The sequence below is a fragment of the Phaseolus vulgaris genome, chromosome 11 (assembly GCF_051622355.1).
Source record: "Phaseolus vulgaris cultivar YP4 chromosome 11, ASM5162235v1, whole genome shotgun sequence".
Lineage (NCBI taxonomy): Eukaryota > Viridiplantae > Streptophyta > Magnoliopsida > Fabales > Fabaceae > Phaseolus > Phaseolus vulgaris.
Window position 1 is genome coordinate 2,102,451 of NC_143508.1, and position 23,796 is coordinate 2,126,246.

Below are 23,796 nucleotides of genomic sequence, written 5' to 3' on the forward strand. Positions count from 1 at the left end.
ACTCACGGGTGATTATAATAGTGGATACCCACAAGTTGCAACTCACATGGATGACAAGCGCAGGATAGCTACGCTTTTTTTTTACCAAATTCATTTAATATTATTTATTATTTTACTTTTTAAATATTATTTTACCAAATCTTCAAAGAAAGTTACTTATTTAAATAAGTCATTTTTGAAATCAAGATTTTAAAATAAAAAAATTATACTCCAAAATATAATTTGGAATTAATTAGATTCGTGTTTTAAACTACATCTTTGTTTTTCATTTAACTTTTTTTAATGAAAATTGTGTTTAGTATAAAAAATTGTTCGCAATACTTTAACAAAACTATATACTTTAATATAAACTCAACAAAAGAGAGTATAAGAAATATAATTTTTTTATTATACTTCACTTATATTTGTGAAAACAAGGATAGTTGTATATATATGCCATAATAATATGTAATTAGTTATATATAATAGATGTTAGTTATGAATTAATTTATGCTAATTATATTGTTTATACTATTTACGTAAATGGATAAATCTTAAAAAAATGTTACTTATTTAAATAAATCGCTTTTGGAATCACGATTTTTAAAAAATCTTACTCCAAAATACAATTTGGAGTTATTAGAAACTTTTATATTAAAGTCGTGTTTTAAACTACATTTTTAATTTAATTTTTTAATAAAAAATGAGTTTAGTATAAAAAAGTATTCTTGTAATACCTTTACAAAACTATATACAATTTTAGGAAGAAAAGAAAATAAACTCTTCCAAATATTGATTTGTAGAAATTCCCTTTTAAAGTTTATGAAAATTCTTTCTTTAACTTTTGCGTAAGTAAATTTAATTTATAGAATAATTTAATTTATTTTTACTTTACTTCCTTAAAGCGTTTGTGGATAATTTGTACAAATATCTTGCTTGAAGAAATGGTGTTCAATGCCATTGAAACCAATGAGTTCATGGTTATATACACATGATAAAATGATCAAATAATCTATATTTTAATCTATTTTGAAAAATACATACTATATTAATTTTGATTTATGTAACCACGGTATGAATTAATTTTATAATAATATAAAATTTGCGTTTATATATATATATATATAACTTTTAATCTAAATTACTTTTTGAAAAGAAACATTATTGAATTGGAAGATATTGAATTATATAATATTTGACAAAGTTATACAATAAAATTTGTCTCTCACATAAAATTACTAAGTGTTCTTACAGGGTTTTTAAAAATAAAAACTTTCATTTTTCTCCTCAAGATTTTTCGGTTTTTCACTGACAATTTGGCCTTTCGATTATTGGATCAATTGACTTTGATTATCTTTCAGTTATGTGGACTTGGACGTGCTCTCAACTAGATTTGGACTTCCTCTCAACTACTAAATTTGAGCTTACTCTCAGTTATCAAATCTGAGTGGACTTTCAGCTACTGGATCAAAACTCATTATCGGTTGGTTGTGTGTATCTACTTACATATTAAATAGACCACCTATTTATAGTGCTCATTATTGAGCTTTATTAACTTAATTGAATTTTTACTCTTCACACCTTCCCCTTACTAAATGTATTTATAGTAATTTAAACTTATTCATTAGATCCTAATACAATGTTAATTTTATTTTATTATTTATTTATATTATTATAATTTTATTCATTTTCTAACATATATACACTAAGAAATTTATAATTTTAATAAGTGAGAACTATTAATCTGTAAATATGAACATCCCCACCCACCCATACAGAAAATTTCCATTAACGGAATCTAAAAACATGTCGTTTTTCTTTTGGCCCATCACAGCTCAACACCACTATTCAATCTAAAAATAAATTGAGAGGTACTTTCTTAAACCCATTTCTATGATTTTTAGTTTATCAACGTTTTTAATTCATCAACATTAACACTAATTTTTATATCCTCCATTTTCTATTTTTAACTTCTCTTCTCATTATTTACAATTTATCAGGATTTTTAATCAGTTGATTATGGTTTCTAATTTATGTAGATTTCTAATTAGTTAAGTGCTTAAAACTGTTTGTATAAATTAAATTGTATAAAATTATATTATTAAATAATGAATATTATATTTTAAACTTTAGAAAAATTATATCAAATCAGTGAGTAAAAAAATATTTATTAAAGACAAAAGTTATATATTGTTTAGACGTTGAATAGTGTACATTAAGTAATTAAAACTGTAATGTAAATAGTAAAAATTACATAAATATACTTTTTTAACTTAACCGAGATTTTAAAAACAGTCCATCATTATAACTCTTTTGTCATATTATCAACTTTTTTGGTAATTTTTTTTATCATATTCTCAACTTTTATTTAGCTGTGTTAGTAACTGCAATTATAGTTGCATCAATTATGACCATATATATATATATAACTAATGGATAATTAATGACAAATTTTTATTAAATAATATTTAATTTTACACATTAAGAATTTTATCTTATTCATTCAATTATGAAATGGTAGATATGATATTTAAGACAACATTTTCATAAGACAATTTTTTTTACACGGTAGTGTAAAAACTATTTGGATTATCATATACATATATAAAGAATATTAGTTTAAGAAATGAAAATAGATTTTTTGTAAAATATAGTTTTTTTATAAATGTTTACATTTAAAAATAATAATTAATCAGAAATCATAATAAATTAAAAGTTATGAGAAGAGATAATTAATATATATATATATATATATATATATAAATCAGAGTTAATGTTTTTTAACTACAACTTACTTTTTCCTATGCATAAAATTGACAGCTAGCATGTTTTTTCTCTCTCTCTCTCTTTCTGTCTTGCATTGATAATTTCAGACCAAATGGAATATTGACTAATAAAATAATATTTTAGTGACATAAATTATAAATAAAAAAGGAAAAAGTTACAGTATTAAGGTTTGAGCCATGAGAATTTTATCTGATTCACCTCTAATTCAAATCTTGTCTTAATATCATTAAAAACTTATCCTAAGTTATGATAATATATTTTTATTTTGTTATTTTACGTATACACTCACTTAGTCATAACAAAATTAAAACATATTTATCATAACTTTCGAGAAATTTTAATGCAAACAAACGATAAACACACTTTTGTTTGATCTGAAGCGATGAATGAGGCGCAAATTGAGCTAGCCAGCTAGGTGCATAATAAATAGAAATTTAATAGCAGACCAAAATTACGATAATTTTATATTCAAATTAATAATAATATATGAAGTATAATACCAAATTTCTTCATTCGTTTTAAATTATCAAAATTTACGAAGAAATTTATAATTCTTTTTATGTCACTTTCCATGACAACCTTGCTGCAACAAAACAACAGTTGACTGACTCATTGACTCCACCACTAGAAAAAAAACCATCCATTTTGTCTGTATTTTCTAAGAAATAAACGAAAAAAATAATAAAGATTAAATGATAAATAATTAGTGATTTATGATTTATGATTTGCTGTTAAAAGATATGGTTGATTTTAAAAATGCAGAAGAAAAATAATATAGTTCACATACGGTTTTAATTCAAGTTTTCAGATTAAAAAAAAACGATTAAGAAAGTATATCTTACTAATTTTATATTTATTTGTATATACTTTTATATATATATATATTATTTATTATTACTTTTTCTGAACTTTTCTTTAGATTTTAGTACTTATTTAGCAAGTATTTTTAATAGTTTTTTTTTAATTAACCGATAAATATTGCGTTAGAAAAAAATATGCTAATTTTGGTAACACTCTTCTTAGTGGTTAACATATATACAGATTGAAATACTTATAGTAATCTCATTTATTTCGTTTTTTATTGTTCATAAAAAATATATATACAGTATTTATTCTCTCCAATTTGAAATTAACCGAATATACTCTTCTGATTAAATTATATATTTTATAGCATAAACATAATTAACTAATTACGTATAAATAAATATAAAATATTCAAACATATGAATATTAATATATATATATATATATATATAAACAAAATTAAAATAAATAATAGTAATAATCAACAATGATTTGGACAAAACAAGTTAAAGTAACCAGTTTTATACTTATTAGGTAAATTAATATAGTTTTAAAACACTAAATTTGAATACTAAATCATTTTATACAGTATACTCAATCACATATATAATAATATATAGTTATAAATATACTTATCAATCACATTCTTATCTTTACGTAAGAATCTTAACACTTGAATACATCATAATCCGACTAATGATTTCATGATTTTTGAAAAAATTACTTAAGATTCTTATGAGTTGAATAAATCATAATTAGAATTGTAATTTCATTATTTTGAAAGATAAATGTTCAATATATCTCTCAATAAACTAACATAACATTATAATCTAAGCTATTGACTTAGATAACATAAGAAATCCGCTTAATGACTTTTTAAACATGCTAAGCGAAATTCGGCCAATGTCTATCTATAATTACAATATTATAATCACCTACTAATTTCACCAAACTTAAAAAAAATTACAATTTTTTCTATACAATTCCATTAAATAAGATGCTATTTAATTATTTTTTTTAAAAAACTTTCGTTATCTCAAATTACTGTTGGATATTCCACATCGATTATATATTATAATATATATGGGTGCAAATCTCATCTTATAAATCAGTTTTATGAAGTTGAGTTAGACTTAAAATTTACTTCTTATGTTATGTTTGTGTTCGTTGAGAAAAAAATATGAAACATTGATGAGTTAATAATCAAAATCTAATGATCAAATTTTTAATATTAAACCCATATTCAATCTTTCACACTTTCTTAATAAAATCCTCCATGCATGGCTAAAAGAGTAAGAAGTAGAAAACAACAACCAAATAGGAAACACATTGAAAAAAAAATAAATCTCAAGAATAAGAAATCTATGGATGAAAGAAGGAAGAAGAGAAAATAAACGAAAGAATGATGATTTTGGTTATTGTCTTGAACATGAGAAAGATAGGAAAATCTTCCAATCACATTTTGGATATTTCTTTCGTCACCTCCATTTCTTTCTTCCTGCACCCCATCCCTTAAAAACATCCAAATTACCCTTTACTATTTTTATTAAATATTTTTTTTAATTTTTAAATATTAAATCTAGAATCCAAAGACTTCTCAAATTGTATAATCCAAAATAAATTTTTATATTTTTTTTTGAATTGCACAATCAATACAAATGTATTACGGATTGTAGAATGAAATAGATACTTTTAGAATTTGTAAAAGTATAGGGTACAGAAAGAAATCATGGATTGTAGGAAGAAACTGCCTCAGTTTTTTAACTTATTTAATTTTCAGAAGAAACTAAACCCAATAAAGCCCACACTTGAGCTCAAAACCTTAATTACTATCTACACCCTCTATGAAACATATTACATAATCATAAACCTATCCTAATTTAAATTGTATTCCCACTTACAACTTTAAATCACATATACTTAATATTGTTAGGTTAAGCATCAGATTCACACACATTCACTAAAATATCTGTTACAGAACTGCAGACAAAAGAAGAAGTAATTTTCTCATTAACTATACATAATACAAGTATTTATAGGTTTTGTACTTAATACAGTTGCAACTACTTTGATTATTACAACAATTATCACAAATTATATACTTGTGTCCATAAAAACAACCTTAATACACAAATATAAGCTCAACGGCTTACAACAACTATTAAAGAGTTAGTTACGTTAGTAACGAGATTGTTACCAGTTGTTGTTGGGAAAAAAGTACGAGAAAACATTTTGCCTCTAAAACAGCTCCATCTAATACTCAAGGAACTGCTCCAATCCCTCTTTATTTATTCGCCCTCAAGTGTTATAATTATCCTTATTTCACATAACACTACCATAGAAAAAATTATTAAATAAAAATTAATTTTAGAAATCAAAATAATTAATCATTATATTAACTAAATTATTAATAATTTTATAAATTAAAAAATTATTGATATTTAAAATAATTTATATTATTAATAAAAAATTATAAAGTAGTTTTTAAATTTATATCTAGTTAAAAAAATTGTAGTTATTAACTAGTTATGTAACAGAAAAGATAAATAGAATATTGATTGATATTTATAGGATGTTTAAAATGATGAATGTTTATCTATAATTATTCATTTATTAATTTATTCTACATTGTATTATATACTCTTACCTGATTAAAGATCATAGAAAAGATGTATAAAGTTGAAAGGAAATAGTTGTATGCATGTTTTCCATTGCCTTTTAATAGAATTGTATTATTGTATCTGTTGTTTTATCTTTATTATTTTTTTTATAAATTTGTTATTGAGATATAAGATAAAATTGATTAATATGTCGATAAATTCGTTATATATCATATTTACAAGTTTTTTTATACATGCATAAAAACATAAGCAGCCTGTTTGAATGTTGAGTCAACCAACTAGTTTATGATATGACTTTAATAACTATATACCCATTTATAGTATTATTATTTTTTTCATACAGTATCACTAAATCAGCAACTACTTTATTTATTTATTTATTGTTGAAGATATATTTAGAAAACATATAATATTTTTTTCTTGTATATTTAAAATATGTAATTCGAAATATAATATTTTTTGAAATTTAAAATATTTTTAAAAATATATAATTTAGAATGTACTAATGTATTTTATAAATTTTATTTTAGTATATATTTTCATATCTATAACGTACTTCTTAGGAAATAGATATATTTTGAAATTTATAATTTAGAAAACAAATTTCATATAATAAACTTGAAATTTTAATTTATATAGAATACATATTATCTACTATCCATTGTAAAATCTAGAATACAAATTTCAAATGGTAAATTTGAAATTTTAATTTATATGGAGTGCAGGTTTAAAAATGGGGTGGAAAATGCAATGGCCCAGACTAAAGTATTCTGAATATGGTACGGCCTGTTATTTGTACCCTTTTTTCCTCTTCACACTCCCATATTTTTGTTTCTTTAATATCTGTTCTACCCTTTTCTCTACAGTCCCTTTATACATTTTCGTTATTTTTTTTTTATTTCCCGCTGATTTAAGAAAAAAAATGCTTTGTACGAAATTCTACTATAAATATTAAAACAGAAAAAATGAAAGCCAGAAAAGAGAAAAAAAAATGTGAAATAAAAAGTGTTGTGATATAAACTGTTGAGGTATCCGCGGAATAATAAACCTCTGGATTTTATATCGAAAGCTTACCAGAACTTATTTTAGAAGAAAAAGACGAAAGTGAGTGAATTTGGAAGGTAACTTAGAAAAATTACGGTTTTTTCTGATTTTTGTTTCCAATTTTATACATGGATAGGTAGAATGGAAATTTCATGGCCTCTAAGAAGCAAGTTCATGAAATGCAGTATTAACGCGCTTTTTCAGCCCCGAAACAAACAAGTCTTAGTTACTGGTCAAAGAACAATACCTCTGATGCTGATTCAAAAGGTTAGAATGCAATTCCTATATTCCAGAAACGGAGTGAAAAAGAAAAAAAGAATCATTATTATTGCATTTTTGCTGTCTGCAACTTACAAGAAGAAAGAAAAGAAATAAGAATGGTTTGGAAGTTTATTGTGTACTCCATGATTTCTTAGTATGATAAGTTGGTGTGTGAGACTAGACTATATAGTATGTGTGTGTGTGTAGGTTATTGAGAGTTGCAATGAATCATGACCAGATGGAATCATCACAAGGGGAACAACCCTCTTGTGCAATGTCTGTTATCTGAAGGCCAGAATCATATATGACACCATTTTTCCAATCAGAAGGTAGGACATTCTTTGCCCAAATCCACTTCCCATCATACCCTGCTGTTACCACTAACCGAAACTGCAATGCTCCTTTGGGTACCCTGTTTGTGTCCCACACTGCCCCGTTGTTTCTGCTCATGAAGCTCCAGTTTGAAGAATCAGCCTAATAACAATCAATGTTGTAACCCACCAAGCCAACGTTAGCAAAGTTTCATTCAAAACAAAAAACAAAATACTATAATGTTTTCTGTCTGACAACACACCTGAGCCACATCAACGGCTACTATCTCTGTTTGACCTCCTTGGTACAAAAATTTAATGGCTAAGTAATCAGGATTCTTGCTTGATTCTTCTACACGGACAGCCAAATTCTGATTTTGGTAGTTGCAGGGTACTCTGCTCCATTAAACACCCACCAAGAAAGAGTCAGAAAGCATTCTTTCTGATGCACTATAAATGTCTAATAGATTAAGATTAACACAGGGTCATGAAATATTATTATGCAGATAAAAGGCATTAGACCGTTACTGTCATTAAAGTGGCACATGATTGAGGTAGGGATTCATAATATTAAAAGGGTTGGTCCACAATGATTGTTCTGTATAGGTGGTGGGTGGGCCGGTAGGTGGGGAGTGGGGTCAGGCCAAAACCAGTGGCAAAGCAAGGAAAAAGGAAAGGAAGAACCAAAGGAAAAGGATAAAACTTTATCCAAAACTGAAGTGATTTAAGCCTACCTCTTGTATTCAATGTCAACAATGCCAAGTTTCAATATTTCTCGGCCCTTTCCCTTCTGAGCCATGCCTGAGAAAGCTCTTTTGCTCAGCACAAAGTCAGTTTCATTGTTGTGACTAAGATTATCAGTCAATACCACTCTAGTACCCTCTGTGCTGCAAAAACTCGGGTTCTTGCATCTTATCTGCAACAAAAGAAAAATGATAAGTAATCATAAGAACAATTCACATCAATTTGGTGGTACATGGTCCTTCTGATTTGCACACACACCTCAAAGCAAGCACCACAACCGGCTCCATTTTTGAAGAGAGAGGCCACACCACCTGCAAGGTGTCCACCACTTATGTCTAGTGCCAAAGAGCCATACCCACATGCCCCAGCTGGTTCATACACAAAATTCACATAATCAATTAGTAAGATCATTCTATTTGGCCTGCTTAAATATGGAAATTGAAGCCATTTATGACAGTAATGAAATGATGAATGAATGAATGATGTTACTTGAAAGAACAGAAGCTCTGGAGTAAAAGGAAGCCTTGGATTGGTGCAGGCAGCGATCGCAAGCAGTGGCAGAAGAAGCAAGAAGGGAGAGGAAAAAGAGGAGAAAGAAAGCCATGTGTGTTGGATGATGTTGAATTGTTTTGAGGATGAGTTTTGAGAAAGGAAGGAGAAGAAGCTAGGTATATATATATACAACACTGATATATTGGTGACAGATCAGCATTTTCCAAAAAGCTTTGGTAATAGATAAGAATGGATGAAAGGGGAAACGCACTGAGTTAACGCGGCTGCACAAAGAAACTAAATGGGGTCACTTTCTGACTTCACTCACCGACTCTGCACATCTCTATGCGCCAATACCAAACAGCTGTTGGTGACTGTTACATCGTGTTCTTTTCTTTCTTTCTTTCTTTTTAACTGTTACCAGATGGAGATGGACCTTGATTCATTACGAGGTTATCATAATGTTTTTTTTTTCATACCTCCTCATGTTTTTTTTTGCTATATACGTTGATTTTAAAATATTAGTAAGTGTTTTATAATTAATGGATGGTGAGTTTTAGATAAGATGCAAAATAAGGATAGTGTGTTACAAAAAGAGTGTGATTAATTAATTGGAAGATAGAAGAAGAAAAGGAAAAAGGGTTATTTAACTTTTTTGAGAAAAGAAGATGAATTATTAAATGCTTGAATTAGTTAAGTGAGTAATTAATTAGCTTTTTGGAAGGTTAGTGGCTATAGTCAATGGCTTAAAAATCACACATTGTGAAGGGAACAAACAATATCTTGGGTGGCTATAGTCCAATACAGCTGTCCCTCACTCCTATGTGAAAATGAAGAGAAAAAAAACGAAAGAAGGAAAAAAACAGAAAACGAGGTAATGTGGCATGTTGGTTGATTTTTGAAAAGGTTTCCGCGTAGGGCGTTCCAAAAGACAAAAAGAAATAAGGTTTTAAGAAGGTAGGGATGGGAAATGATTGTTGGGTTGTTCGTGAGTGGGAATTTAGGAACAAAGTTTACAACTCACACCCATTTCCCAAGTAAGAATAACAATACAATCAAACTCCATAATATCTTCTTTTCGGTGTTTCATGATCTTCTCTTGTTAATTTGGTAATATTATCACCTATTTTCTTCTAAATATATATGAAAAATATACATATTGAATCACTCTGTGTTTTCAATTTTCGGTTTATGATTGATCAAAGTACTTGGCATATCAGAATTCATGTGAAACTAATCTTGTAGTATCTTCATATGTTGTTAGAACACAACATCCCATGTTATTAGTTGTAAGAGGTTAATAAAATAATATTAGAAATAGGTTTTAATAATAAATTCTAATTTAAGATTAAGCCATTAAGATAATAAGTTTATTAAAGATATTAGACCTTATAATAAATTTAATGAAGATTTAAGATCCAAATAAGGATTCTTGTTAACATGTCCATGAGATATTAGTATAAATAGATAACTTGAACTAATTTATGATTAAGATCACAGTTATGTTTATGTATCGGTCGGGGTCAGATGATCGATAACATTCAGTATCGAAGATTGTTCGACTGACTAAGGATAAAGACTTCAAGATAAAAAGACATGCGATAAATCAAGTATTTTTATTTTTATGATTATACACATTAAATACGACTCATCAATAATATAACACACGACAAACTATATAAATAAACACATTAGACAAAACAAGTGTACAACACTAATAATACAACACTCATTATACGCTGAAATACTTACTTGAGCATTGAATAAAGTATCTTTTATCGGTACACTCTCGATAGGAGCCAAAGCTTGAGACTGAGGAGCAAGGGAAGGAAGAAGCGAAACACAACCAAAGAAGAATCAATTGTTCAATCAGTTACCTCTAGTGTCTCATACCCATATATCCATATACTCATATACAAAAACAACTTCCCTTGTTAATTTGATTAATGAAGTATCTTTGCAAATAAATTTACCTCACTTGACATAAGTCTAAAGATTAAAAATCCAAAAAAGACAAATAACTGAAAAACTAAGAAAATTAAAAAGCTTATAAAAACTTGAAATACAAACAATATTCATTACTCATGTCCTCCAAAATTAATCATTCATTCTGTAAGAAAATATATTATGCCTACTAAATCACCTCTTAACTTTTTTTGGCTTCTTATTCTTGAATAACACCTTCACCTAATCACAATCCTTATTCAGTTAAATCCTGTGGTATGCTTGATCTCTTCTTTTTAATGGGTAAAATGCCCAATGAGTGAGAAATTAGAGCAATAAATACAGAGACAGGAAAACAGAAACCCCAAGTACGCAAGAGATACAAGCATTTTAATGTAAAAAATCCCTTCAATAAAAAGGTAAAAACAAATCAATAAGAATGCAAATTGAGTCTCTCACAGCTGACAAATAATAGGAATAATCAATAAAAAAAAACAAAATACACAATTCAGAAATAAGAAACAAAGTGATGAAAAACTAAAAAACAGAACATCTGCAATCATTTCTTTTTTGTGCTACGAACAACTGGTCCACAACATCAGACTGCTGTATAAATTAAAACAAGAAACAGCAATGAACAAATCTCTAGTCATTATTGGAAACTTGCATATATATGTTCAATAATGATTTTTTTTTTCTATGACAATTTGATGCTACAATTTTATTTTTATAATACTGTCTATGTTTTAATACTAGTTTGTCCCTGAGATAAAATAATTACAAGTATCCCTATTATTCCCATGTGGTATATTTTCAGTGATAAATAATTTAAATATTTTATACATTCGTATACGCCTATAATATAATTAAAGTATCTTATAAATAAGTTATTATTAATAAATAATTTAAATTTATCAACCAAAAATGATTAAATCAATTAAATCTACTATCTCAACACTGATGATTGACCACACAACTAAAAATGACCAAATTAAAGTTGAATTGGAAACATCATAATGTTGGGCCTTATTATTTATACTCTGAAAGATAATCGTTCAAAATCAGTTTTTTATTTTTATATATTTGTGATTACTTCTTAAACGTTATTTGTAGATAAAACATCTATTTAATATTTTGATTATTTTTTATCAATAGTGAAAATAGAGAGGTTGGTGTTTTGTTTCTGATGAGTTAATATATATAATATTATTATTAGTAGTTCTTGTAATTATTTCTTTCGTTATATGTATAAAATTTTTAGTTAACAACGTCTTGAAACAATAAATATATGAACTATATTATCGGCCCGGCCCAGAAATAAATGTTAAAAGAAATTCAATAAATAATTATAAAATGTTTTAGGTTCAAAATAGCAATAAAGCTCAAACTTTAATATCATATATGTAAAGAAATAGTAAAAAAAATTATTTATGCGTAGAAGTAAATATAAATGATTTTTCAAATGATTATACGTGCAATCGTTATGAAACGGAAAAAAATATTTAGGAATTTGGGAATACAACTGCTATCTATATTTTATTTAATTTCTCATAAACAAGGATATGAATCATATCCATAATATATAATACATATTTAATATTAGCTATTATTAGTTGAAATTTAAAAAGATTTAATAAATTATTCTATTATTTTGTATTTATTGAGCCTTTTTTGAGAAGATATGTGTAATTTTCAGGCAAAATTATACTATGCTTTTTTGTTATAATAATTAATCACAATCGTTTCATTATTGTTTGTTGTAGTGCTACATCTAATTCCATAATCACAAATGAATGTGGTATTTGTTTGGTCATAGTCTTAATCGTGCATGAGTGGAGTGAATGACAATCACATTTGAGAATGTGACCACAAAAATTAATTTTGGTTTAATTAAACTTTAAATGTAATCTATTCATTTAAAGAATCATTAAGAAAAACTTTTATTAATTAAAACCGCATAATATGAAAGTGAGAATTAAAATCTTACCTAAATTACATTTTTTTATAAATTATGATAATTAGTGCGTTGGAAAAAAATAACTAAAATATTTAATAATTTTGTCTACTATGAGAGCTTTTCTTTTTAATTTCATCTCACCGTTTTAAGTGTTTTAATTTGATAGCGATGATAATAATATTAGAATGATAACACACCACATACATAGCAAAACATAAATAACAAATGACACATTATTAATTAAATTTGATTAGTTTGGCAAGATGTTGGGATCGAATAACACATATCACTGTAATAACATTTAGAAATTACATTAACTCCATTTTAAGAAATAGAACTAAGAACATTCAAAATGTTAAGATAAAATTTTAAAAAAAAAATCAATAATGAAAGGACCAAAATACCTATTAAATAATAACTAAAATAGCTCATATTTTCCATTTATATGTTATTAGTGGAAATCTGTATTCAATCTTTATCATTTGTGAAAATGCTTCGAGATTATAAAAGTTACGTCACCATAAATAAAATTACTCTAATATAGTAAGTCAGGAGATTGAAAAACCAAAATTACAATGTAATTTGTTATTATTTTAACGAATTCTCCTGCTTCTTCCTCCGTACGTTCCTATGCTATGTGCTACTCCCATAAATTTTTTATTTCAAAACATTATTTTTTAATATTTCAAATTATATAATCTAAAAATATTTTTTTAATTCATAATTAGCTCATGGATTATCGAATTTGAAAGCTTTTTTTTACATGTGTGATTAGCTTTCAGATTATATAATCTGAGAGTATTTTCTCATATGAGATTAACTTCTGAGTTACATAATCTGAAAGTCTTTTATAATATGAGATTAACTTCTGAATTACATAATCCGAAAGTCTTTTCTGATATGAGATTAGCTTCCAGATTATGCAATCCAAAAACCTTTTTTCAGATGTGTGATTAGCTTCCAAATTACATAATTTGTAAGTCTTTCTGATATGATATTAGGTTCTGGATTATGTAATTTGAAATATGTATGAATCATATAATCTATAAGTTACTCTCAAATCCAGAAATTTTTTTCGGATTGTGTAATCTAGAATACCATTTTAAAAAAATATATTATGGATTACATAATCTAATCTGGATACTATTTCTGAATTTGAGATTAGCTTCAAATGATGTAATATGAAATATATATATATATATATATTTATATATATATATATATATATATATATATTTATATATATATATATATATATATATATATTTCCTAATGCACTTTGAATAAACCTAACCTTATAATAAGATCGGGTAGCCCAAATGCTTTCTGAAATGTTATACACATTTTACGACCCATACTTGTCTCCGTGATTGGTCCAAGGGTGTAACACCCTTTCAAAATTCTTTCTGCACCCCCATATATTTTTAAAAACACTATTTTATTTTATTTTTAAAATAACTTTTGGATTTTTTTTGGGATACACTTCTCATAATTCATGAAAACGTTTTTCAATTTTTTTTTTCTGAAATAAACTTTTCAGAATACGGTTTGAAACGTATATTTTTAGAATAACTTTTCTAAAATGTGTTTTAAAAAGAGTTTTACAAAATGAAAACGAGTTAGATGAATCATTTGATCATTTCTCTTATTTAATTGATAAAGAAAAAACTTTGATCCGGTGCAGGAAGAAACACAGGAGAGAAAGACACTCTCCTTGGTTAAAAAACTTAGAAAAAGAAAGAGTCTGTTTGGTGAGGGAAAGGTTAGCCTTGTGGAACACTAAAAACAAATTTTGGTTTCACTCCTCAACTACTTTCTTTCCTTTTCTTCAAGCGCCACCATTTATAACTTGTTCTATTTAAAGTTTATTTAAACAATTATGATGGGGTTAGCAATGGGAGAAGAAAGGTGTTTTGGGATAATAATGTTTTTTTTTTTAATGATTAGGAAAGTAGAGGTGGAGAAAAAAAGTATTGTGGTGTAGGTTAAGTCCTTCTTTTCATGTTAACATGACATTTATGATTTGTTCAATGAAAGGGAGGTGAGTTTATTAGATTTGGTTTGATGGGTGGAACACTTATTTTTGGAGGAAATATTTGGTTGGGAGGGGAAGTTTGGGTTCTAAGTTTCCTTCATTGTATGTGGTGGCTATAAAAAGAAGAAGCTAAAATTAGGAAGTTAGGAAGGTGTGGAAGGAATGAGTCATTTTGTTTGCTTGAGAAAAAGGGTTAGTGTAGGAGTTTGAGATTTTTTTAGTCAAGTTGCTTGTGGATGTGTATCTATTCAAATAATCAAAATTCTATGCAAATATATTCATAAATATCTTTACTTGGATGTTGGTTTTAATATAAATAAAAAATAGAACTTAAATTGCTAAAGTATGGACTTAATCAAGATTAACAAATAAAAGTATTTAAATTAAACTAATCCAGCTCTCATCTCTCTCATGCATATAAGTTGTTGTCTATTTATATTAATGTAGAAAATCACAAACTATTGATACTTCAAAAAAATCAATATTTTTCATATTTGTACTAGTTTTATTGACCCGTCTTAATTTTTCTAATGGTACCTGATTTTTTCTTAACATTTATTAAAGTGTTTATTTATAATTTTGTCCCAATTTTGTCTTTAAAAGAAATACGTTTTAGTGAATTAAGAGAAAAAATATATATAAATTAATAAAAAATTGACTTTAAATCTAACTCAATTTTATAAAATTGGTATATAAAAGATTAGGTTTGCATCCATATATATTACTAAATATTATAATTTTTAATGAATGTATGATCTCCAACCTAAAGTATCATTCACCTCGATTGTAAAATTATGTGAATTTGTGTGATAATTATGTAGTGTTGGTTATTAATTCATATTTTATTATTATTCTGATTTTATTATCTTTAAACTATTTTACTGTTAATGAGTGAGTGCAAACCTCACTCCATGAGTCAGTTTTATGAGGTTGAATTAGACTTAAAGTCCACTTCGTAATATCATGGAGGTAAGGTTTGCAATCACTTATATAATATGAAAGACTCTAATCTCTGATCGATGTGAGATATTCTACATGTGACAGTGTAAGTATAAGTTAGAGAATGATCTAAGAATGCATAAATGAGGACAGATTTTGGTCCAGAGGAATATAAGATGATGTGTGCAACTTGTAACCAAAGAGTGGTGCGGAATTCAAGTGCCTTTGCAAGCGAAAGTGACAACTGTTTCGACATTTCAAGGGGTTCGTTACATGTCGGTCATAAAAAAAATATTTTTATGCAACATTGTTTGGTTTGCTGTAGTTTGGGTTATATCGAACAATATATTAATAGTTTTTGCAGCCAAGAGGAAGTAAAGCTTAAGTGTCGAAAATAGATTTGAAGGAAGCAAAAGTTTTGTGTATCAGAGGCTCAGAGCAACAGAAGGGACTTTGGTACGTAGGTGAAGGTGTAATATGTATGTTTTGAATCACAATAGTTAGAGTATGGCTGAATTTCATTCTCATGTTCAGTTTCAATTGGGGTGAGGTTCTGAGTTTTTTTGTAGCTTTAGTGTCTTTGGATATACTTGGATGGTTTTATACAGAAATGAAGTTTCAAAATTGGACCTTGCATGGTGTTATTTTATCCACACCTATTGTTTATAACATCGTGGAGACACTAAATGCTGTAACCATTCTATCCAATACACAAACCTGTTTTCTTTTTTGTCATTTATATTAATATAATTTAGGGTTATATATGTTTTTTTCCTCTCTACTCTCATGTTAAATTGATTTTTCTCTTTAGTTTTGTACTGGTACGACTCCGACGACTCAGTGAGTCGGCCAACACTCAGATCAACTAACCACTTAACCATGACGAAAATGTCACATGAAGCATAGTTAAGAGTTAGTGCAACCTTAAACATGAATCAACTTTCTAATCCGGCCCACCAACGAAGGCTCATCAAGGTAAAATAAATACCACGCATTTCAAGGAGAAAGGTACGTCATTATCTACAATACTCTAACACCCAAGTACTAACATCTCGACGACTGAATTGAGCATTGGGGTGTTTTTTGCAGGTACCACCCCACCTTTGGAGCCAGACGATCGAGAGAAGGAAGGTGAAACAGAGAGCTTGAAACATCAGTGACCGACCGAAGGTAGAGGAGGAACAATCGTTCTTTAGGCCCCAAACCTGTTTGAGAACAATTTTAAACTTTCCTTAAACTTGTAATAAGAAAACTATTGAAATGAATCCTGATAATTTTTTCACTCTGAACTAGAATGTTAAAATATTTTATGTTGACTCATTACTCACGTAGTGGATGTGATAATATTATAATAAGTTTACTCTGAAAATTCCCTTGTTACCAAAAAAAGAACATTGATAAAAATTTATTCCAATATTTTTCTTACTACAAATATCCAAGAGGTCTAAAATTTAGAATATGAAAAAAATTCAATTTTGCGATATAGTATAAAGACGAAAAACATATTAAATCCTATATTTTTTTTTTATAAAAAATAAAATAAAATAAAATAAACACTCCTATTAAGAAGTTATTAGATGTCTACCTTAGTAGATTAATTTGAATAGTGAGTATTTTAGTACGATAGTTAAATAAATTATTTTGTTATTTGACAATTAAAGTAAAAATTCTTAATGCAATAAAATAAACAAATTTTATTAAGTGAAATTATTATTAATTGCTAATAAAAAAATGAAATACAATTTATTATAATAATTACTTGTTCATCTTAATTTCAGATGCTATTCAAAATATCAGCAAAATACATTAAAATAAATAATTAAATAAATTCTATCAAGTTTTCTATCTTTAATATTAATTGAGAATAACTAATCAAAATATAAAAATATTGAGAGTCTAATAACCACTTGAGATATTTGGGTTAAATATGAATAACTGAGATATAAAAAACTGATTTATATGATAATAACTTAATCAGTACAATCTTTTGTAACTAAATGAATATTTCTCTAAACCCCAAAACCTATATAAATATCGGCATATAGCTTTGTTATTATTATTCAAGAGTACACATTCAAACCTCATCACTTGAATATTCTTATCTTTTCAAGTTTTTAGTAACTTAGACAATAGAAGTAGGTGAATCATCATCAATCTTCATCGTCAAAAAGTTCATCATTCACCTTGGACGGTTCAACTTATTTTCTGTAAGAACAAATCTACTTATTTGATGATTTTTAGGATTGTCTCTCATAGGGTTGTTTGATGATTTTAGAATTGTCTCTCATATGCTTGTTTGATGATTTTTAGAATTGTCTTCTCATAGGGTTAGAAAAAATTAATCATGTGTTTTTCTACATTTTTTTTTTCAAAACTTCCCTGTTTATACACAGCTCAAAATTTAAAATGTGATTATAGAGAAAAATATTTTATCCTGATCTTATCCAGAACCCGTCTCATTCAGAACGTTACAATGATAAAAATTAGTTTTAATGTGTAGAGATACGAGACTTAAAAACATTAAAATCTGTCTTCCATTGTGAGAATATGAAAAAAAAAGTTGTGCTACAATGATGATCCAAGTTGTGTATGTGTGCCTCCCTTTCCATAAACAATTAGCCATGTAGCGTTATCAATGCCAGACAAAGCATTTGATGTATTAAAGACTTGATACACACATAACTGTTTTTAATTTTGTTTTTTGTTCACATTCATGCATCTTACAAAACTCTACAACGATGTGTGGTTAATCCACTATAAACTATCTTTGCATTATTTAGGTTTATGTTACCTCCCAGCCAAATCCCTTGTTGGGTTTATCTAAAATGTTAATTTGTGGTTCGTGTACCTTCCAGCAAGAAAACGATTCAGCATGAATCTTTAGCTTTTGTGGCAAAGTGTGTCGCAGACAAATATTGTGTGTCGTAGACCAAGTATATAATCCACCAACAAGCGCAATTCCTGTTACGTGGTTGGTTTCTGCAAGATGACACGTGGCCATGCACCATATCACGACAACACTACAGATACACTTCCATATGCTGCTGTCGAATTTTCTGAATATAAATACCAGAACAAGTGACACCCCATTCAATTCAACACAACACAACACAAAGTTATTAAACTTCTCACAAAATTTCTTCATCATGATAAGTGCAAATAGGCTTATTGAAATGGCAAGAAAGTGGCAGAAAATGGCTGCGGGAAAACGCAAGAGAATTTCATACCCGAGGCACCTTGATAATGTTCATTCTTCAACACCAAACAAGGGTCACTTCGTGGTTTATAGCGTGGATCATGAGCGATTCGTGGTTCCTCTTAAGTACCTTAGCACCAACGTCTTCAAAGAGCTATTGAATTGGTCTGAAGAGGAGTTTGGGTTGCCATCGAATGGACCCATTACGTTACCTTGTGACAGCCTCTTCTTGGAGTACATAATCTCGTTGGTTCGGGAACATGTTCCCGAAGATGTTGAGAAGGCCTTGATCACTTCAATGGTTACGTGTCACCACGTGGCATCATCATCGTCATCGTCATCTTCTTCTTCTTCTTCGCATGGCAATGGCCTTATGCAGAGCAACGGACAAAGGATTATTTATGGCTTCTGAAGCCATTTTGATATTTTTGTATACAAAATCAAGATTACAAATATAGATTGAAGTCTTGTAGAATCTCTATTGTTTCTTCCAGAACCAGTTTTGTAATTAAATATGAGAGTGAATCTAAGATTTGAAGTACAATACGCTTCAGAACTTTCTCTCATCGCTTTTTTCCTATCTTTTTGAACCACGTGATATGTTTCGTAAGAATTTGGCATATCAATTTATTTTGTACAGATTGGAAATATCAATGTTTTTAGTATTTGCAAGATCATGGCCGAGTTTGATATAGCATGTTGAAGAATCCGATGTCGATTTTGTTTTCTAGGAACTTTATGCGAGAGAGAATCGTGAAAATCCCAGAAAATCACCTATAAATAAAAGAGATCATTTAATATGAATAACAATCGAAAATAAGATAAATATATATTATTATAAAATCACAAATAATACATTAGGTTTTTACCACTTAAATGTTATAGGTCTCATATTACGTACTGAGTTGTCCAGAACAATATTTAAGATAATTGTTTAGCGGTCTAACTTCATACTATTATTGATCAAACATTTGATGATTAAAATTTACAAATTGATACATTAATATCTCAGAAAAAAAAAAAAAAACACTGCAACACTAAGTGAATATGAATTCTAGCCATGACGGTAAAATACAGAGATTTCTTCTACTTCAATTGATGTACTCTTCACCACCACTTATAATTATCTCTGTAAATACCATGGATTAGATTATAGGAGTTATCATAACTAAGTCAAAATTTACAAATCCGACATACGCAAAAAAGTTAAACAAACTAAAACCAAAAATTAAATAAACAAACTAAAAAACATGTTTCTCTTGGAAAAAAAAATCAGTTATCTTACGTTTAGCAGAGTAAAATTCAAAGGGTTAATTTGGTTGCTTCAACTAGTCCAATAAAACCAGATTCACAATACACATATCGTGGAGCTTAGCCTCCCACATAGAAAACAAGTGGACACTGATGTGTACAATTATTTGGGCAACTGAACTATTTTGTGAAGTTTTGATGCAGTGAAAATTGAAAGAAAAAAAGTACTCCACAGTATGCATTTGATTTAGCCATGAAAATGTTGTGGGAGACAGTTCACACACACAATTAAGATCCAACATGCCCCGTTTCCTTGCCTTTTTCCATTTGGCCCATCACCATAATTACTCTCACTTGTCCATAAGTCGGCGAATGCAACAAATCTCACAATTAAAGGCATCACCACATGCTCCACCATTTGTACACACTTCTCCCAAGTAATTACAATAATGCTCATTTTTCCTGTTCTTCTTGCCCACCATCCTGTCCTATCTCCAATCCAATAAACCATTTCGCAAGTGGGTAGTCACAAATTTTGCATACACCCCAAATTTATTTGGGACACACTCCTTAAGTTCATTCCCTAAACACCACAACAAAGTCCATGCATGCATGCACCCTTGTAAATTACTCTTCTTTTTCTACTACATATTTGTGTTCACGTCACATGTGGATCTCTGATTATATAAACAACCAACCAGTTCCTAGATTCCAGTATCCTATAATTCATCATCCAAATGATTTCCTCAAAAAAGATCATCCAAATGGCTTGGAAGTGGCAGAAGGAGGCCACAAATTACCAAAGGAAGAGAATTCTGTGGCCAAAGACTCAAGAAAATGCAGCAAAAGCAGAAGGTTGCAGCGTGTGGACGAAAGCTGAAAAGGGTCACTTTGTTGTGTACAGCATGGATCAGAAACGCTTTGTGCTTCCCTTACAGTACTTGAAAAACAACATTTTCAGAGAGCTTTTCAAGATGGCAGAAGAAGAGTTTGGTCTTTCAAGCAACGTGCCCTTAACGCTGCCTTGTGAAGGGACGTTAATAGAGTACGTGATAACGTTGATCGAGAGAAACGTAACTAAGGATCTTGAAGAAGCTGTGTTGATGTTCATACCTACCAGTCGATGCCATTCTTCATTTGATCATCATCGTGAACCAACCAATCAACAACATTTGCTTTGCAGCTACTGAACTATTAATTTGCAATTTTTTTTTTCTTTTTCGTGTTTTGATCATAACCTATTCTTTGAATTCATTTTGCTATCAACCATGGACAAATGTATCAATAAACGAATTATACATTCATAATTCGAAAACGATTCACTCTAATGCATGTGCTCTTGCCATTTGTTAATTAAGTGTCCTCAACTCTTGATATTTGCATGGAAATATATAACTATATTTAGGCATAATTATAATGTAGTATCAATGAAAAACTATTATTATATAAAAGAATTATCAATTGACGATTGTGCCCTTCTATATGGATATATGATATCAAACATTAAATATGTTAAAAAAAATTATGTTACTATACAAAAATAATTTTTGTATTGCTTTTAATATTCTTTTCATATTCAAATTAATGTTAGATATTTTTTAACTACTGTACTCTTTTTTTTTTGTCAAAATACATTTTTTTTTCACGTCATATTTTTTTTCTTTCTATACCTTTTCATTATTTCGCTACATAGAGACTAAAATATCTTATTAGAAAACACTTTAAAAGTTTAAGTAATTGATATAGTTATTATCGTGATCAAATATAATTTCTATCATTTTTAAAAGGGATGTGACTGATGCGTCTGAGATGTTTGTTATGGAGCAAGTAAAGGTGTGGTCTTGATTTTCAGTTAAAATTCGCTCTGCTTTGTATTCCTTTACTAATTGGTGTTTAGAACCTATAGTATGTATGAGGATGGTGTCTTGAAGTTTGTTTATTCAGGGTTTGGTTTGGACAAGGTTGTTTTTTAGTTAGTTGTTGGTAATCATATGAAGTTGATATTTATTGTGTATTATGTATAAAAGTTGAACCACTCCTAAAGTGATTCGTATTTATTTATTTTTTTATTGCTGATAAAAAAACTGACTGAAACGAATTGAATAAGACAAATAAAATATTTGATTTAGTTATCAATCTTAAATTAATCAAATTAAACAGATCAATGAAATTTAATATTTATTTAATGTTATGATAATAATAATTTATACATTTAATTGTTTGAATTTAAGACTTATTCCTATTAATAATATAAATATTTAAAATGGTATTTTCAAAGTATATATTCTATAATGGTTTGTTGGGTACGTGTGGTTTGTATTAAAGCTATATTAAAAATAGATAATGATATATTGACAATCTTATATTTTTATATCACTGTATTAAAAATTTTAATATTATTATTTTAATTATTTTTTATATTATATAATTACAAATTTATTTTTATTATATATATTTGTATTTAAATAATCACAATCATGATAGTGAAAGTATCATTTTTTATAGGAAAAATTTGTACCCTGCCGAAAGATACTTTTGATGGGTGGCTTTGTGGTGGAAATGATTACATGGTTCTCAATCAAACAAAGCTAAAATTCACTTTCCATAAAAGCATGGAGAATCAAAATTAGAACCAACAGCTTAAAAGTGAAAATAAAATAAAAATTGGAGTGTTCACACACTTTTTCATTGGATCGGTTGTGTAATTCAAACGTAGAATTTTTTAGTGTTTTTCCTGTTAGTTTCCGAAGGGTGCTCTCTTAAACTTTAAGGAAATTCCTTGAACTCTTTTTATAAATAAACATTCCAAACTTTAACTTCATCTTAATTCGTACTCAAAATTCACCATATTTATAAACACACACATTAAACTTTGATTATTTTTTTTTCTAAAATAAATACCAAGAGTTTTAATTTTACTGTAATTTCTTCTTAAAATTTATTATCTTTTATAAATATTTTTTTAACAGTTTTGATTTAAAACAATATTATTATAATCCTTCAACACCTCATTTCTTTTACGATTTGACCGCAAGAATTTTTAACGGATTAAATTTTTAAGTAAAGTTGTTACTATTTATCCTAAAGATTCTCTCTATTTTGTTTAGGGGATACTTGAAAAAGTTGACTCCCTCAACTTGGTTAAAATCATATAAAATTTGGTTATGTTGATACTTTGCTTTAAATTTTGAATAACTCTCTTACTTAAGTGGGGATCTTTCTTTAAAATAAAGAATTATGGGTAAATGAAAATATTTATACTTTTGATAGAACCACTTTTGCACGATTTTAGTTTTTATGCATCATTGTGTTTTGTTTCAAAATTGTTTAAATGTTAAAACTGAGTGTTATTTGATTTTAGATTTAATAGATAATTGTTTTAAAATATTTAGTTTTGAATATAATTTGAATGAGTAAAGTTAATTTTCTAT

General features: G+C 27.8%; 3 protein-coding genes across 3 annotated transcripts; 2 read left to right on the forward strand and 1 right to left on the reverse strand.

Moving 5' to 3' along the window:
- Positions 1 to 7,536: 7,536 nt before the first annotated feature.
- Positions 7,537 to 9,315, reverse strand: EXLA2 (expansin-like A2). Its single transcript, XM_068631372.2, has 5 exons — positions 9,041 to 9,315; positions 8,810 to 8,919; positions 8,542 to 8,723; positions 8,071 to 8,203; positions 7,537 to 7,970 (listed from the first exon to the last, which is right to left on the reverse strand). Exons 1-5 carry the CDS (start codon positions 9,153 to 9,155, stop codon positions 7,725 to 7,727), a joined length of 786 nt encoding a protein of 261 aa, XP_068487473.2. The 5' UTR covers positions 9,156 to 9,315; the 3' UTR covers positions 7,537 to 7,724.
- A 9,526-nt stretch (positions 9,316 to 18,841) lies between these two features.
- Positions 18,842 to 19,787, forward strand: LOC137822127 (auxin-responsive protein SAUR66). The gene has a single exon (XM_068627033.2). It carries the CDS (start codon positions 18,918 to 18,920, stop codon positions 19,524 to 19,526), a length of 609 nt encoding a protein of 202 aa, XP_068483134.2. The 5' UTR covers positions 18,842 to 18,917; the 3' UTR covers positions 19,527 to 19,787.
- Positions 19,788 to 21,129: 1,342 nt separating this feature from the next.
- On the forward strand, positions 21,130 to 21,555 carry LOC137822133 (auxin-responsive protein SAUR64). The gene has a single exon (XM_068627040.2). It carries the CDS (start codon positions 21,130 to 21,132, stop codon positions 21,553 to 21,555), a length of 426 nt encoding a protein of 141 aa, XP_068483141.1.
- Positions 21,556 to 23,796: the final 2,241 nt, after the last annotated feature.

What these genes read in the sequence shown, in the direction of transcription:
- LOC137822133 (XM_068627040.2), top strand. Translation starts at nt 21,130, where the DNA reads ATGGCTTGGAAGTGGCAGAAGGAGGCCACAAATTACCAAAGGAAGAGA.
- LOC137822127 (XM_068627033.2), top strand. Translation starts at nt 18,918, where the DNA reads ATGCACCATATCACGACAACACTACAGATACACTTCCATATGCTGCTG.
- EXLA2 (XM_068631372.2), bottom strand. Translation starts at nt 9,155, where the DNA reads ATGGCTTTCTTTCTCCTCTTTTTCCTCTCCCTTCTTGCTTCTTCTGCC. An exon ending in GTTGTGGTGCTTGCTTTGAG is followed by an intron (nt 8,724 to 8,809) that starts GTGTGTGTGCAA and finishes CTTTTGTTGCAG; the next exon opens with ATAAGATGCAAGAACCCGAG. An exon ending in TAGCCGTTGATGTGGCTCAG is followed by an intron (nt 7,971 to 8,070) that starts GTGTGTTGTCAG and finishes GATTGTTATTAG; the next exon opens with GCTGATTCTTCAAACTGGAG.